Genomic DNA, 18,434 nt, shown 5'->3' on the forward strand with positions numbered 1-18,434 from the left:
TACTTTGTAATCTCCCCCACCCTTAAGAAGGTTCTTTGTAATTCTCCCCACCCTTGAGAATGTACTTTGTGAGATCCACCCCTGCCCGCAAAACATTGCTCTTAACTTCACCGCCTATCCCAAAACCCGTAAGAACTAATGATAATCCACCACCCTTTGCTGACTCTTTTCAGACTCAGCCCACCTGCACCCAGGTGAAATAAACAGCCATGTTGCTCACACAAAGCCTGTTTGGTGGTCTCTTCACACGGAAGCGCATGAAAGTAATGTTTGATGTCTGCTAATGGAGAGCTGAATTTCTTAATTACTAATTATCTATCCCTTTTAACGATTTCCATTTTTTTCTCTGAGATTAAAGTCGATGTCTATGAATGTCCTGTATTATTTTTAAAGTGCCCATGAGCTGTACACATACAATATAACGAACAAGCAAATCCAAAACTAATACATGTGGTCAATACACTTAGATCAACTGTAAAACTTAGACAAGCCTCTAAAGGTCCCTTTTTAAAAAATGATGTTGTACAACCTAACAGTGTATTGTGAGAGCAACTATTTCAAAAGTAGAAGCCTTTCCCAAAGATTAACACTGGGTAAGCAGTTTACCAAAGAATTATTGGCGGTCTTCCCCTACAATCCCGAGTATAAATCAGGTAAGCATGCAAAAGCTTGGGTGCAGTAAGAGCAAAGTCCCACACTGCATCCAAAGCTCAGAAATCGAGCTGTGAGAAATGTGGTAGTAGGGGAAAAGACGACTTGCGTGGAGACGAATGATGAAAACTGTTGGAATGCAAAACGAGATAACAGCCAGAATAAAAAAAGTATACCAACTACTTGGGAGGGATTCTCCTCGGGTCAACCTCTGAACCCTCAGGCGAAGGTTGCAGTGGTCATTTCAAAACGTCTTTTCTTCACATTGTATTTTAGTGTCTCAGATCTGCATCCAACAAACTTCCTTCTTCAGCCTACTCCAACTCCCACAGCCAGGGACTCTGGCCAAACCCAGCCCTGAAGCCACCCACTCCAGCACACTTTGGAGACTGACGGACGACACAGGAGGACCGTTCTGAGGCCCAGCATCTGGATGACACCCCTCTCCTTGGGAGTTCCGCCCCAGTCCCTTGGGCAGAACCAGGCAGGCAGGGGGCACCCAGCAGGCAGAGGGGGCGGGGCAAGGCACCGGACTTCGCCTAGGACCGGCCTCTCCGTTCCATGCCGACGCCAGACGGCTCCTCGGGGACCGGCAGCATGGTGAGAAGGAAGAATAAAGGGGCACTGGAAATTAGCCCCGGCTTTCACTCACCAGCCGTCGCCGCTCGACGTTGGCAGGGGCAGCACCTTTTCTCCTTCCGCCATTGCTGTTGACGTCCACGTCACTTTGCCGAAAAGTGGATCCGGCGCTGAGAACAACTCCGAGACTCAATGTCGTAAAAGGTCTTCGGAAGTCCAGCACTGAACTTCCCCAGAGGGGAAGAAAGAGGGAGGTGGCAAGGGACTGGAGGAACGCAACGTCACGGCGTCCCGAAGCCGAAAGGCAGCGTCTTGGGAGAGGAGACTTGGTGGAGGCAGCTGCCCCTCCAAAGACTACATGTCCCAAGATGCCACGGTGCCGCGGGCGGGGCGGGGCGGGGTGGGCGGAGCTCGGTGGGAGCCGGCCCAGTTGGAGGCCTTGTGTGACAACAGCGTCTCTTTTTAGCGTCCACTTAGCGTCTTCATTACAGCTTGGCGTCGAAATTAACAGTTAGAATTTAGAGTCCTAACTATTGGAGAAAGCAAAGGAAATGGGGATTGACATAGGGAAGGCGGACGTAGGAGAAGAGCCACAGTTTAGTAATTTCCTGCTGTAGCAATTTAATTTGAAGAAAGAGTGGGACGTAAGGAAAGGGGCAGACCACCCCTATTTGTGAGGCCCCGTCAAAAGTATAAATGAAGGCCCACATACTTTTTGACTGAATATTTAAAAGTTGTAAATCAAGCTAAATACTAAAAGAGATACGTTCTAGCCTCCTAACTTAAATGTATCTTCGTAACAGTCTGGAAGATCAAGTCCGAATTTAGAATTCTAGGACTGGAATTCCAGGCAAGGAGAGCTGCCAAAATCCTTCTCTACGCGTTCCACTTCCCCTTCACACCGCATGGGCGGTCACTTGGCCACCACCGGGGCCTTGGGATGAGCACACGCTCAGGAGAATGGACCTAAAGAAACGCTTCTGCAAGCCCTGAAAACAACAGTGATGAAGTAGAACTGCATGTAACAATATGGATACATCTGAAAAATACGCTGTTAAATGAGCAAAACAGATTGCAGACGGATAGGTAAAGTATGGTATCATTTATAGTTGGTGTTTAAAAGACAATATATTTAAAATAGATCCATATGAGTTTAAATGCAGGAGAATGATATATAGAAAACTCGGAATGGCAGTTACATTCAGGGAAAGGGAGGAGTTTCCATGAATTTTTAAATATTTTATTTATTAAGGGCCCCAAGGTGGCCACATAGGTGGCCAGTGTTCTTTAGAGAGGCTATACTTAGGTATCTAAAATGTTTCATAATTTCAAAAACTATTTTTTTAAATAGATACAAAACAGTACAGCTATCTCATTTACAACCAAAAACATGTTCACTCTCTTCCCTAAAGGGAAATAATACAGATCTGCATGGTACTGCACCCACTTCCGAGGCTGGGATCTCTGTAATGTTCAGTTATCTGTTAGGGAACATTTCTTTTAACATAGAATGAGACTTTAGATGCCCTGTATCAAAAAGAATAAAAGACGTGAATCTAGGTCACATTACCATTCTAATATTCAGGACCTCCCCTGGGTCCCTTCAATTGTTGCCAGTAGATTTTCAGAAACTTTTCAGAAAATGGTTTTAAAACCTATTCAGTCATTGACATGAGAAGCAGTTGCTCACTGGTTAAGAAGATTCTAGTCCTCAATTATGATTCATTTTGAGTATAATTAAATCAGCAACTGCTTTATAGTCTCTGGTAAAATATTTTCCCATTAAAAATATGTCACTTGACATTTTTAAACAGTTCTTTATTCTGTCAAAATAAAGTGGAAAGTTCTGACTTCTATGTTCTTTAATGGAGCCAGAGCCAGCTTCATGGGCATGTAGTCTATGCAATAGCATGACACCACATGCTTAGAAGAACTCTGTGCTTGATTTCATGCTCTGGTGTTGCCATCTTGAAATTCTTAATAATTTGGGAACAAGGAGCCACTGGTTTTAATTTTGCACTAGGCCTCACAAATTAGGGAGCCAGTTCTAGATAGGGTCAATATCTTAGTGATGTATAACCCATTGGGGACAAGATTTCAACCGAAATTGTTTAGCGATAGTGTCTTCTGGGGGATTTTTTTTTTTTTTTTGAGACAGAATCCCATTCTGTCACCCAGGCTGGAGTACAGTGGCATGATCTCAGCTCACTGCAACCTCTGCTTCCTAAGTTCAAGTGATTCTCCCGTCTCAGCCTCCCAAGTAGCCAGGACTACAGGCGTGTGCCACCACGCCCGGCTAATTTTTGTATTTTTAGTAGAGACGGGGTTTTGCCATGTTGGCCAAACCGTTTTTCTTTATTATTATTTTATTTTTATTTTTCTGAGACAGAGCCTCACTCCCTCAAGTAGAATTTGTTAAATTCTAATAATGGACCTCTGCTTAAAACAAAACAAAAACGCTTTTCAAGAACTAGAGAAGATTTCATTATGAAATCTTGGGGTGTGTCCCCTGCTTGCATTTGTGCATCTAATTGTAGTTCCCACATCCAAATGGGAAGGTGTATTATTTCATATTATCCTTGGATAAAATCAAAGTGTATTTCTTATAACAAGAAAATTAAAATGTCTTGGTTTTAAATGAAATTGTAGAGAACATAAAAGATTTTTCATCTATTATTTGGTGTTCTGAGCCATATAGTTATGTAATTTATACTGTATTACGTGTACTTAATTTGTACCATGCCTATGACACATAGTAGAATCTCCATAAATATTTGTAAAATGAACTAGGGAATTTTTTGTAGTACTTTTGTAATGGATTAAGCTATTCACCTATATAGAAATGGCTGGTTGGGTTTAGGGACAGGTAAGGATTATGAACTCATCTGCATGGTCATAGTTGTTATGTGAGTAGAATTTAATTCAGTTTTCATTGTAATATTATTTTAGCATTTGTTAAAAAGAGATGGAGAAATGATCATAGCTCTTGATCATTTATTCCATATTCGTGCAGCCTTTTCTTGACTTTTGTGCATTCTTAGGTAAAGACAAAGACCTAATAAGATATTTTAATCTACTACTGCACAACAAATTACCCCAAAACTCAATGTCTTAAAGCAATAAACACTTAACCCGCAATTTCTGTGCATCAGGAATCTAGAAGCAGCTTAGCTAGATGTTCCAGCTTAGGGTCTCTTGAGGTCGGAGGCAAGATGTTGGCCAGGGTTGCAGTCATGCAGTCATTTAAAGGCTTCAGTGGGGCTGGAGGATCCAGTTCCGTGGTGGCTCACTCGCATGCCTGATGAGTTGGTGTTGACTGTTAGCAGGAGGTCTCAGATCCTCCCCAAATGAGCCTCTCCATGGGCTGCTTGAATATCCTCTTGACATAGTGGCTGGCTTCCCGCAGAGTAAGAGTTCAACAGAGACCAAGATTGAAGCTACAACATTTTTTTTATTACCTACCCTCGGAAGTCGTAATTTCTGCAATATCTTATTGGTTAGCTTTATTCAGTGTGGGAAGGAACCACAATAAAGGCTTGAATACCCAAAGACAAGAATCACTGGGGGCCATCTCAGAGGCTGGCTGCCACATGAAGTAATATTAAATCCTACACATTCTTCGTTGTTTAGTGAAACTTGCCCCTGAGATTCCTGCTCATATCATCTCAGCCCTTCTTACATTCTGTCGCCTCTGACCTAGTTTAGGACCGTCAACAGGCACCGTCACCTGGGCACTACAGCATCTTATATTCTTTAACTCTGAGAATGGCAACTATTTTTAAGTTCCTCTGTAGCCTCCAGTGCACCAAATGCAGGGCTGAACGTATAGATAGTGCCTAAGAGTTCTTGTTAAATAACAAAATATTGATTTTTGTTTCTGCAGCTATTTTGTGAGAGTGTCAGAATTCTAAACTTTCCCAAGAATTTCCCTTTTTATTTTACAAGGACAAATGGTTTCACAGTTATGAAAATTACTTCAGTTGTTTGTCATTTTAAAATCCCATCAGGACCTGCATTCCCAGGCTCTTTAAACTACTGAAGCTTAACATTTAATTGAATGATGAACAAAACCAAGTTAATTCCCATTCACAGATGACAAGTGAACAGTTGGCAGCAATTTCAACATCTGCTTTTAATTCATTTTAAAATGTTGAGCAAACTGATAAAAAAAAAAAAGGCTGGAAACTCTGTTTCTCCATTATCCTTCTAGTAGTTGTCTTCTCTAATTGAAGTTGACTCTAAATAGGTTTTGTAGATGGATCCAAAATAAACATTTGGATAGGGATTGACCCATTCTTAGGTTTGAAATGTTTGTGCTTTAATGTGGGAGTCTGTTTAACCCTTTGCTCATTACAATTTTGTTCCCAAATGTTCCAGGCAAAAGGCTTTTTATTGGGGTTGAGTAATTCCTGGTTGGAAATAGGGATAGTAAACAATATGTTAGCTGGAACTAGCCTTAGTTTTTAAAACTGAACTTCCTGCTTTTTCGTGAACTAACAGCTCTAAGGACACACACACACACATACAGGCACAATCTGAAAATAGTATCCTTCAGACAATGGCAGTGCTATTCTTGATGTATAATTTATCTCCATTTGCCTTATACACTTGTATTCACCATTCCTTTTGGGTATATATATATGTGTTGCCAAATAAAATCATTAGCAAGGAATCATCTAAGGTAATTCGATGGAATTATATGATATATGCTTTTGACAATGTGTGTTAAAAATATAGGTATATGTTACAATTTTTCTGAATATGTTATTTACAAGCTGATTTCTCTAATACCCAAGCTAAATTGTACAGCTTGTCATTGTCCTTTTCACATCTCAAATTTACATAAGGAAAATACAAAAGTAAACAAAAAGAATTCTTAGGATATCATGAACATAAAAATGACTACAGATACAAAAGCATCCAAAAGTTTAGATAAATAATTTATTCTCTATAATTTTGCTCACACTTTTTTTCTGGACAATCATAAATTCTCTGTTGTTAATTCTCGCCTATAATCTGGTAACTCGTGTATCTCCATTTCCAACCCATTATTACTATAACGATAATGTTGCCATAAAAAGCATTATTATTTTAAAAATTATTACTATTTTCAAAGCATTTGTTATTTTAAAAATTATTAATATTTTCAAAGCATTCTGTGATAATCTGTCAGCAGAGAGAAAGCCCATTTGTCTTCAGCCTATCTGTCTACCTTCAGTTTAGATGGATATTCAAAAGAAAGCCTTTTTTTTTTTTTTTTGCACTCTGCATATATAAATCCAGCCATCCACTGGGAGCTTGCACTTGGATGACAGACATTCCAAACTCAACGTTTGAAAACTCAACTCATTTTGTCTACCTACCTGCCAATCTCTACCCGCCATTTCTTTTTGTTAATTTTTCTTTATTATTTATTTTTATCTTGTTAAATTTCAAAGACTATGTGCACATCTACCTGCCATTTCTATAGAGTTGAATTTTTTCATTAAATCTCCAGTCAGCTAGCCAGAAACTTGGGACTTAGTCTAACTTCTTTGTCTTTCTTCCCATCGGTCAGCATGGCCTATGATTTTTTTCCCTTCCTAAATATTTTTCAAGTTGGCTTCTTGTTCCCTTCTGCAGATTTTCTCTTGTTTTTTTTTTTTCCTGTTATGTTTTACATGAAGGATTCCTTAATTTGTCTCTACTTTTTCTACACTCTTCCCCATGCAGTCAGTACTTCCTCTACCCCAGGGGTTCAAACTGGCAACCCTCAGGCTGAATTTACTTAGCAGTTTTTATTTTGTTGTTGTTTTTAATAACGTCAGTGTCTTTATACGCTTTTCATTATGTTTCCCCCAAGACTTCCCATTACTTCAAACCAGACCCCATTTGTTACTTGCTAGGTCCTCCAAGGTATTTGAATTTGTGCCTCTTGCTGCACGTTTTCTAAAATGAAAATCTACCTAAATTGCTTCAATGACTCACCACTCCCTGAAAGAATACCCAAATTTCTTATAGCTGATACAGTATTCTCATAATCTGTCTCATTAAGTACTTTCCCATCTTTCTTTCTGGTTTTTGTTTTTTTGAGAGGGAGTCTTGCTCTGTCACCCAGGCTGGAGTGCAGTGGTGCGATCTCAGCTGACTGCAGCCGCTGCCTCCTGGGTTCAAGCCATTCTCCTGCCTCAGCCTCCCCAGTAGCTGAGATTACAGGCACGCACCACCACACCCAGCTAATTTTTGTATTGTTTTTCAGTAGAAACGGGGTTTCACCGTGTCGGCCAGGCTGGTCTTGAACTCCTGATCTCGTGATCTACCCACCTCAGCCTCCCAAAGTGCTGGGATTACAGGTATGAGCCACCACACCCAGCCCCTATCTTTCTTTATAAAATATACTTCAGCCATTCTGTATTCAAGGCTTCAAATATACCCTGCTGCTCCATGACTTTATGTCTTTTTAAAAACTATTTCCTCTGCTTTGTTACGTTCTGCTAAGTCCCTCAGCTGGTTGCTACTAGCCACAAGCCTTGAGCATCATTTTCTCTGTAACCCTCTCTCCCAAACAGAATTACTCATTTCTGCATTGTGCTGCTGCTGCCCCTTAAATATACCTCAATTATTGCCATTTGATTTACTTGAATTTGGATTTCATATTCATTCATTGATAATTTATAGGATTGTTGGGAGGATTAAATGAGTTAGTGGAAGTGCTTAGAACAATGTCTGGCACATAGTAAATGCTCTATAAGGGTTTGTACTTATATATATGTGTGTGTGTATATATATATGTATATAATCCATTCAATCATTTATTCCTACAGCAAATTGCAGTTGTGTATCAGGTATGATGCCAGGCATTGGAAATGGAAAGGTATAACCTGGTCCCAAAGATCTCATATCTAGTGGAGAAAACAAAAATGTAAAAACATAATGAAAATAAAGTTGGAAACAGGGTTGTAGCCCAGAAAATGGATTGGGTCTAAGGACAAGAATCATGGTAAATTTTGATTTTGATTATTTATGTAAGATGAGAGATTACCAGTTGGAGACAGAGAATGGCAATAGGCATTCTCATATGCCATTTATGGGCAGTCAGTTGATACAACACTTCTGGATGGAATTTTTGAAATACTTACAATTAAAATATGCATACCTTTTGTAACATGCTTTTCCAAGAACTTATAGAAATATTTGTACAATTGAGTAAGAATATATACAAGGATGCTTATTGATGTTTTGTTTGGCTTGTAAATGCAAAAAAATGGAGTTAGCCTAATTGTCCACTATTGAATGGTTCATCTGTATGATGAAATACCATGCTGATGCTAAAATAGAATGAGGTAAAACTGTGGATGCTAACACAGAAATATGTTTAAGATATATTAATTTATAAAACCAAGTTACAGAACACTGTCTAGTATTATCACATTTTTTTCCAAAAAATTGAGATGATATTTGAACACGCAAATATAAATTAAATAATACATGTGGAATTGTTAACTGTGGTCAAGTTTAGTGGGTAGGATTTAGGGGGGACTTTCACTTATATGTCTATAAATTGTTAGAATTTTTTTTTCCAATGAGCATGTATTACATTTGTAATATGAATAAAAGTTTGGTGAGGCTGGGTGTGATGGTTCACGCCTATAATCCTAGCACTTTGGGAGGTTGAGGCAGGCATAACACCTGAGGTCAGGAGTTTGAGACCAGCCTGGCCAACATATAGTGAAACTCCATTTCTACTAAAAAAAAAATACAAAAATTAGCAGGGCGTGGTGGCACATGCCTGTAGTCCCAGCTACTTGGGAAGCTGAGGTAGGAGAATTGCTTGAACCTGGGAGGCAGAGGTTGCAGTGAGCTGAGATCACACCACCGCACTCCAGCCTGGGTGACAGAGCAAGACTCTGTCTCTAAAAAAAAAAAAAAAGTTTGGGCTAGGCACAGTGGCTCACACCTGTAATCCCAGCACTTTGGGAGGCCGAGGTGGGCGGATCTCTTGAGTCCAGGAGTTTGAGACCAGTGTGGGTGACATAGAAAAACCCCGTCTCTACAAAAAGCTACAAAAATTAGCCAGACATGGTAGCATGCACCTGTTGTCCCAGCTACTTGGGAGGCTGAGGCAGAAGGATCGCTTGAGCCTGGGAGGCAGAGGTTGCCAGTGAGCCAAGATCGTGCATCTGCATTCCAGCCTAGGCAACAGAGTGAAACCTTGTCAAAAAAAAAAAAAAAAAAAAAAAGGAGGAAAAAAAAGTGTTTGGAATTTTAGAAAAATCACTTAGAAATTTTCTTAAGGAGGTTAGTCAGTCAGTGATACTAAAGGTGAGATAGTAATAACAGGTCAAAGCAATGGGCTTAATTGTGAGAGGGAGTGGTACATGGTATGTATGTATATGAAAGCAAATGGACAAGGCCCTCCTGGACATTCCAGTCCCTTTCCACACCATGTTCTTCTTTCCGTTATACTGGTCTCCTCTGTGTTCTTTGAATAAGCCATACTCTTTCCCAACATGTGGCCTTTGCTGTCTCTTCTGTCTTGAAAGATCACCCAGCCCTGCACACCCTTGGGCCCCAAAATATGTACACATAGCATCTAGTCACCTCCTACTCTTACTTCAGTGCTCAGCTCAGTTGTCTCTTCTTCAGAGAATGACAGCGAAGCCTTTTGGAATATAGCCAGTCCCTTTATCATATGTGTCTGTAGATACATGACATGTGAGTTGAATGGAGGAATCAAGAAGTTGAAAATGGGAAAGGAGAAGGAAAGCAGAGAGTAATGTAGACTTGAATCGTGTTCAGGTTTTAAAACATTTCTTCTTGATCTACGTGGACATGTCTACCTGCTTCTCCTACTTTTAAGTTTACTTGTGGTTCTTTGTAAATGTTCTTATGTGAGGCTATAAAGAATCCTAAAATCATGAATAGATTGTGAACTCCTTCATTCTCATCACACCACCTCACATTGGACAAGTTTCAGCAATCATTTATTGAGCACTTGAGTACAGATGAAGTTCTGTTCCAGGATTCAGAGGGAATGGTCTTATCTACCTCCCACCTTTCCTACATTTATCTCCTCTTTCTCTTTCTCAGCACAAGCTCAGCCCAGCACTATGTTTTTCAATCCTCTCAGCATCAGAATAATCCAAGGAGCTTAAAAACGTACACACATAAAACGATGTGGGAACGTCACCCCCAGGAATTCTGATTCTGCTCTTCTAGGTCAGACATAAGCACAGGTGAGTTTTAAAAGTTTCTTAGGCATTGCTGATGTGCAGGCAGCATTGAGGGCCACTGGCCTAGACTAATCATGAAATAGAAACTCGAACTGGAGAACTGCAGAACATCTGACTTCTGGAAATCAAAACTTGACTGGTTCCAATGATACTTTTATTACAACTGATCTCTAAGATGATGTCAGACCTGCAGAAGGTGCTAAAAAGGCTTTAACTGATGCATTGCCCCTGAATTAAGGTTGATGACTTTGGATCTTGGTTGTAGGAAATAATGTGATTACGTGTACACCTGTTTCAGGGGCAGTCACTCATGGTGGAGGAAAGCAGACTAAATGTCTATGGGCACTTTTACCAACTTTTAGGTTCTGTTCTCTGACACTCATGTGTCTCAAAGACTTGAAACAAATACTATTTTATGAGTTTAATGCCTGGGTAACCTGAGGCCCTGAAAGGTTTAAGTTTTATTTTCTGGCACTGTCCAGTAGGCAGGACTCCTGACTCCCAGACTCCAGAGATTATCTCCAGTTGAGGGAACCATGAAGCAAGACACCTGATTCCTAGCTTTAGCTCAGCCACTAGCCAGGTAGATATGTTGCCCTGTTTAAGTTATCTCTGATATCGGGGCCTCAGTTTCCTCAGATGAGGTAAATTGAGCTAGATGGTCTATCTGGGCCCCCTTCAGCTTTAGCAAGTGTCACTAGGTGGCACTCATGTAACTCCAGTGGGGATCCATTGGAGCAAGTTGGCTGCCAAGCTCCTTCTGTCCCTTAAAGGACCCTGGGACCTGTCAGGGGCAGCTTAGAAAATAATGCAATTTTAGGAAGACTGTTTAGGAGTCTTTTTACCAAGAATAGCTTTTGAATCTGCAGACACCTGTTGTATTTTACCAGCTGCTTTCAAGTATTATGTACTTCTGGTTTTATATTCCTATCCTTTTACCATCTCAAATTTTAAAATATTGTATAGAAAACTATTTCTGTGGTGGCTTAGCTACATTTGTAACATTGTCCAGACATACTCCTTTGTGTGACATAACACATGAGGTATTCTTTTAGCAAGTACTAAACTCTGCCAGCGATATGTCACTGCATCAGTAACTTTTAAGAGGAGAAAGATTCACTATCCCAATACTGGACTTTAAGCAAATGGGATTCTGCCCTGGGATGTCTCCCCACTGGATGGAGTCAGTCAGATATGGTTCTTGTTTAAAGACTTGCTCCCCAAACCTTGGTTTGTCCTGGTGTCTGACATTGCTAGAGAGGTTTATTCTCACTCACATTCATTTCAGAAATTCAGTTCTGCTCAATGTGGCTTCCAAATTCAACTCACAGGTAGGGGAATTGGGAGCCTCCATGATCCAATACTCAAGGATGGCCCTGTCTTCCATTGTCAAAAGTCATCCAATTCACCTGTCAGGTGCTTTTCCTTCAAACAAGGGCCATAGGAGTTGCTCCTAAGGATTTATTAACAAAAATAAACATGGAAGAACTAAATTTGGGGCCTAATCCTGTAAGATCCAAGAAGAGATTTAAGAAGTTTCATATTGCCAATGCATTTTGGGAGTAAGAGGTGGACTTTTAATAAAGACTGCCTTCATTACCAGTCAATATAGGAGCCTTTGAGTTGCATACATTTCCTGCGTTGAATTATAATTACGACTTTCAGACCTAGGGGCATGGTGTGGTGTTAAGATTAGGATAAGGGAATGAATATACATACATATACGTATACACAGGTAAAAGAATAGAAAGATCCAAAGCCAAAATACTAACAGCAGGGACATTTTAAGTGATGTTCATTGTCTTCTTTATTCTTTCCATATTTTTCAGGTTTTATTTAAGGACTATGAATTTGGCTGGGCGCAGTGGCTCATGCTTGTAATCCTAGCACTTTGGGAGGCTGAGGCGGGTGGATCACCTGAGGTCAGGAGTTCGAGACCAGCCTGGCCAACATGGTGAAACCCCGTCTCTACTAAAAATACGAAAATGAGCCGGGTGTAGTGGCATGTGCCTGTAATCCCAGCTACTCGGGAGGCTGAGGCAGGAGAATCGCTTGAACCTAGGAGGCGGAGGTTGCAGTGAGCCAAGATTGTGCCATTGCACTCCAGCCTGAGTGACAAGAGCAAAACTCTGTCTTAAAAAAAAAAAAAAAAAGACTAGGAATTTGTTTTGTGAATTATTATTTCAAAAGAAAAGAGAAGAAGGAAAGAAAAGGAAAATAAGTAATTAGCAGGTTTCAACAAAAAAACAGTTATTTGTAAATTACCTTGTTTATGGTAAAATAGCCATTTTGATTTCGAAAAGAAATTGTAGTTTTTTGCTTGGATCTGGAAAGTACTTAACTCTGGTCTGATCCACCAGTGGCAAAGGAACACCTGAAAGATTCTTATTAACTTTATTAAAATTGTCCTAAACATACACAAAAGGATACACAAACATACACAAACCATATACTCTCTTAAAATGAGAGCGGGATACAAATAATTTTTTTTTTTTTTTTTGAGACGGAGTCTTGTTCTGTCGCCCAGGCTGGAGTGATCTCAGCTCACTGCAACCTCTGCCTCCTGGGTTCAAGCGATTCTTCTGCTTCAACCACCCGAGCAGCTGGAGGTTACAAGCACCCACCATTATGCTCGGCTAATTTTTTGTGTTTCTGTAGAGATGGGGTGTTACCATGTTGACCAAGCTGGTCTTGAAATCCTGACCTCAGGTGATCCGCCCGCCTCGGCCTCCTAAAGTACTGGGATTACAGGCATGAGCCACCATGCCCGGGCAATACAAACAATTTTTATCATTTATAATCCTTCTCTTGATTGCTTTTCTTTACTACAGTGTTTTTACTTTTCAATCTCATGTCAGTTCTATAAAGCTTGGCAGATACCCAACCGTGGCTTCCTTTAGCACTTGTTGCTGTCACTCATTATTCCTTTTAACATCCCCCAGGTAAATAACTCTCTGGGCTCAGAAAATATTTGGAGGAAGGTTCTAATCCAGCTTTGGTACAAACTAGGTGTGTAAGCACAGTGAGATTACTGAAGTGTTCTGGATTTCTGATTTTCTATTTGTAAAGTGAAGCATGAGTGCTCTTACTATCTGTATCGCCTGGAGTATTATAAGGATAAAATGAGATAATTGATATGGTTTGGCTCTGTGTCCTCACACAAATCTCATATGCAATTTTAATCCCCACGTGTCAGGGGAGGGACCTGGTGGGAAGTGACAGGATCATGGGGGTGGATTTCCCCCATGCTGTTCTCATGATAGTGAGTGAGTTCTCACGAGATCTGATGGTTTAAAAGTGTAGCACTTCCCCCTTTGCTCTCTTTCTCTCTCCTGCTGCCATGTAAGATGTGCCTTGCTTCCCTTTCACCTTCTGCCATGATTGTAAGTTTCCTGAGGCTTCCCCAGCCATGTGGAACTGTGAGTCCAACCTCTCTCCTTTATAAATTACTCAGTCTCAGTGTGAAAATGGACTTAATACAGAAAACTGGTACCAGCAGAATGGGGGCACTGCTATAAAGATACCTAAAAATGTGGAAGTGACTTTGAAACTGGGTAATGGGCAGAGGTTGGAACAGTTTAGAGGGCTCAGAAGATAGGAAGATGACGGAAAGTTTGGAACTTCCTAGAGACTTGTTGAATGGTTTTGACCAAAATGCTAATGGTGATATCGACAATGAAGTCCAAGCTGAGGTGGTCACCCATGGAGATGAGGAACTTATTGGGAACTGGAGCAAAAGTCACTCATGCTATGCTTTAGCAAAGAGACTGGCAGCATTTTGCCCCTTCCCTAGAGTTCTGTGGAACTTTGAACTTGAGAGAGATGATTTAGGATATCTGAAGGAAGAAACTTCAAAGCAGCAAAGCATTCAAGAGGTGACCTGGCTTTTTTTTTTTTTTTTTTTTTTTGAGACAGAGTCTCGCCCTGTTGTCCAGGCTGGAGTGCAATGGTGCGATCTCAGCAACCTCTGCCTCCCCGGTTCAAGTGATTCTCCTGCATCAGCCTTCTGAGTAGCCGGGATTGCAGACACGCACTACCACGCCAGGCTAATTTTTTGTATCTTTAGTAGAGACAGGGTTTCACCATGTTGGTTAGGCTGGTCTTGAACTCCTGACCTCATGATCTTCCGCCTGGGCCTTCCAGAGTACTGGGATTACAGGCGTGAGCCAGCATGCCCGGCCCAACCTGTCTTTTTATAAAAAGGTACACTCATATGCATTCACAAAAAAGATGACCTGAAATTGGAACTGTATCCTGCAGAGCCATGGAGGCAGAGCTGCCCAAGGCCTGGGGAGCCCACTTCTTGCATTAGCATGTCCTGGATGTGAGACTTGGAGTCAGAGGAGATTATTTTAGAGCTTTAAGATTTAATGATTTCCTTGTTGGGTTTTGGACTTGCATGGGGCCTCTATGCCCTTTGTTTTGGCCAATTTCTCCCATTTGGAATGGGAGAATTTACCCAATGCCTGTACCCCAATTGTATCTTGGAAGTAACTAACTTGTTTTTCTATTTTACAGGCTCATAGGCAGAAGGGAACTTGCCTTGTCTTAGATGAGACTGTGGTCTTGGATTTTTGAGTTAATGCTGGAGTGAGTTAAGACTTTGGGGGAATGTTGGGAAGGCATGATTGTGTTTTGAAATGCGAGAAGGACATGAGATTTGGGAGGGGCTTGGGTGGAATGGCATGATTTGGTTTTGCCCCCACCCAAATCTCATGTGGAATTTGTTTGTTTGTTTGTTTTTTGAGATGGAGTCTCACTTTGTCTCCCAGGCTGGAGTGCAGTGGCACGATCTTGGCTCACTGCAAGCTCTGCCTCCCGGGTTCACACCATTCTCCTGCCTCAGCCTCCTCAGTAGCTGGGACTACAGGCGCCTGCCACCACGCCCAGCTAATTTTTTTTTTTTTTTTTTTTTTTGAGAAGGAGTCTCGCTCTTTCACCCAGGCTGGAGTGCAGTGGCGCGATCTTGGCTCACTGCAGGCTCCGTCCCCCGGGGTTCACGCCATTCTGCCTCAGCCTCCCGCGTAGCTGGGACTACAGGCGCCCGCCACATCGCCCAGCTAATTTTTTTGTATTTTTTAGTAGAGACAGGGTTTTACCGTGTTAGCCAGGATGGTCTCGATCTCCTGACCTCGTGATCCGCCTGCCTCGGCCTCCCAAAGTGCTGGGATTACAGGCGTGAGCCACCGTGCCCGGCCACGCCCAGCTAATTTTTTGTATTTTTAGTAGAGACGGGGTTTCACCGTGTTAGCCAGGATGGTCTCCATCTGCTGACCTCATGATCCACCCACCTCAGCCTCCCAAAGTGCTCATGTGGAATTTTAATCCCCACGTGTCAGGGGAGGGACCTGGTGAGAGGTGATTGAACCATCGGGGCAGATTTCCCCTATGCTGTTCTCGTGATGGTGAGTGAGTTCTCACAAGATCTGATGGTTTACAAGTGTAGCACTTCCCCCTTTGCTCTCTCTCTGTCCTGCCGCCTTGTGAAGAAGGTCCCTTGCTTCCCCTTCACCTTCCACCATAATTGTAAGTTTCCTGAGGCCTCTCCAGCCATGCCTCCGATACAGCCTGTGGAACTGTGAGTCAATTAAACCTTTCTCCTTCATAAATTGCCCAGTTTCAAGTAGTTCTTTATAGCAATGTGAAAACAGACTAATACAATGATGTATGTGACAGAACTAAAATTCTACAGGTGGTTCTTTGGGAAGCAGATGGTGAGATGGATTTAGGAGTATCAGAGGTGTTTGGGGGAATTTACACCTGTAAAAGAAAAGACAAATAGGCAGGACTGAGAAGGGGAGTTGTCAGAGTACAATGCTTTCTCTGCTAGTCCAGTAGGGAGCATCTCTGCAGAGATGGACAGTTTTAGGAGTCCACATTGGATGGGAATGACTAGCTCCTTGTACCCACTGCCTTGTTCAGTTATTGACTGAGGACCACTGAACTAAGAGTACAACCTCAGCTCCGATGCAGAGCAGGTTTTTAAGGAGCTAACAGCTGGAATCTGTCAGTTAACTACACTTCTTAAAGCTGGGTAGCGAAATCTTTTCTTGAAAAGGGGAGCCTGAGTGGCACATCTCATGTTTTCCACAGCCAGCCACTAATATGACTCTGCTTAGGGCCACTTAAGACATTTATAAGTTATATCTCAAGATCATGAGTTCCCTTTTTCTGATTACAAACTTCTGTCCTTTGTTATTGTTCATATTCCCTCTGAGCACTGAACATGCTCCTCCCTCCATCTGTGACCTCATCCATCTGTCCCTCTTTCTCTTGATAGCTTGTCACGTTCTTCTGATTTCTCTTGCCTTTCTGTCAAGGTTCAGTAGTTTGGACTCAAGGGTCTAGCAATTTAATCTTTCCCTCGCTTACTCCTCTCAATCTTTTGAAAGTTTATCATGGCTGTCAGAATAATTTCTAAGTCTGAGTTACCCCATAGCCTGCCTTCTTTCCTCTGAAATTTGCATGAGTGAGCTCTACTGGAGAAATTTATGTAAATCTTCTGAAGGGTAAACTACACTTCCATAACAGCCAGTTTCATCAAGTCTTTTACTGTTGCAATCTTTTTTATCCAGTTCTTATTGTCTTATTGTTCAATCCCCAGCACAGTGGCATTAACTTATTTAGCACTGAAAAAAATTGTAATTGAATTTTTTAAAAAAGAAATGTGTTGCATGTATATTGCAGGCTAGATATAGTGTCAAGTTCTTTATATATGTCATCTCACTAATCCTTTTTTTTTTTTTTTTTTTTGAGACGGAGTCTCACTCTGTAGCCCAATTTGGAGTGCAGTGGCATGATCTTGGCTCACTGCAACCTCTGCCTCCCAGGCTCAAGCTATTCTTGTGCCTCAGCCTCCTGAGTAGCTGGGACTACAGGTGCACACCACCACCCCTAGCTAATTTTTTGTATTTTAGTAGAGACGGGGTTGCACCATGTTGCCCAGCGTGGTCTCGAACTCCTGAGCTCCAGCAGTCTACCCACCTCGGTCTCCCAAAGTGCTGGGATTACAGGCATGAGCCACTGCACCTGGCCTTATCTTACTTAATCCTTAATCTTCACGGCACTCTCATTTTGTGGGTTTTAATAGTCCTATTTTATAGATTTATCTGTTGCTTGACTATGTCTACCACTAAATATAACTTCCTTAGGGGAAAATATTATGTCTGATTAATTTCTATAGCTCTCCACTTCTCAGACAATGCCTGACACATAGATGATGTGTCAGATGATGAGATAAAAATTAAATGAGGGATTAAATAAGTGACAGAACAGTGAAGGGGCCATATCAAAACTGAGGCCCGGGTCTCTTCAATTTTAAAGCTTGTACACTTTGTGCCATGCATTGTGGCTCTGTCTGAATTAAGTGTTGTCAACTACCCAAGGGCTTATAACAATTTAGTGATCAAAGCTGAGTGAGAAGAAAATGATCTTCTATGCCACACTTCAATAAAAATAGGGACAGAAGCTATAGTTGTCAATTGCTTTATTTACTTCTAAAGAATGTATCTAATATCACAGGAAAGACAATTAGATAGTTCAGTAATTTTCTGTTTTCAAACATTGGGTTTTCATTGTTTAATTATTCTCTTACCTTGGTTTGAGGTCACTGGCAACTTAATGAATAGTACTGTGGGCCAGGTGCAGTGGCTTACACCTGTAATCCCAACACTTCGGGAGGTCAAGGGAGGTGGTAGATTGCTTGAGCCCAGGAGTTCACGAGCAGCCTGGGCAACATGGTGAAACCTTGTCTCTACAAAAAATTAGCCAGCCATGGTGGTGCATGCCTGTAGTCCCAGTTACATGGAAGGCTGAGGTGGGACTATTGCTTTAGCCCACAAGGTCTAGGCTGCAGTAAGCTGTGATTTTTTGACCACTGCAGTCTAGCCTGAGTGACAGAGCAGGATGCGGTCTTGAAAAAAGGAAAAAAATAATAAAGTAAGTAAATAACTGTGTTTGGGTATCACTCAGGAGCCCTGTGAATTCTATATG

At 41.4% G+C, this 18,434-nt stretch overlaps 1 protein-coding gene across 2 annotated transcripts in view; it reads right to left on the bottom strand.

Annotated features, from left to right (window-relative positions):
- The window catches only part of TBC1D23 (TBC1 domain family member 23), a 64,682-nt gene extending 63,091 nt beyond the window's left edge, over positions 1-1,591 (bottom strand). Inside the window, exon 1 of one of the 2 annotated variants that reach the window (XM_032150316.2) lies at positions 1,304-1,591. In XM_032150316.2, coding sequence (XP_032006207.1) covers positions 1,304-1,356 — 53 coding nt within the window. In that variant the 5' untranslated portion in view covers positions 1,357-1,591. The remainder of the gene's footprint in view (positions 1-1,303) is intronic. The other variant, XM_032150317.2, reaches the window with a different exon arrangement.
- Between the last annotated feature and the right edge of the window lie 16,843 nt (positions 1,592-18,434).

This window comes from Hylobates moloch, unplaced genomic scaffold (assembly GCF_009828535.3).
Source record: "Hylobates moloch isolate HMO894 unplaced genomic scaffold, HMol_V3 SCAFFOLD_4, whole genome shotgun sequence".
NCBI classification, from domain to species: domain Eukaryota; kingdom Metazoa; phylum Chordata; class Mammalia; order Primates; family Hylobatidae; genus Hylobates; species Hylobates moloch.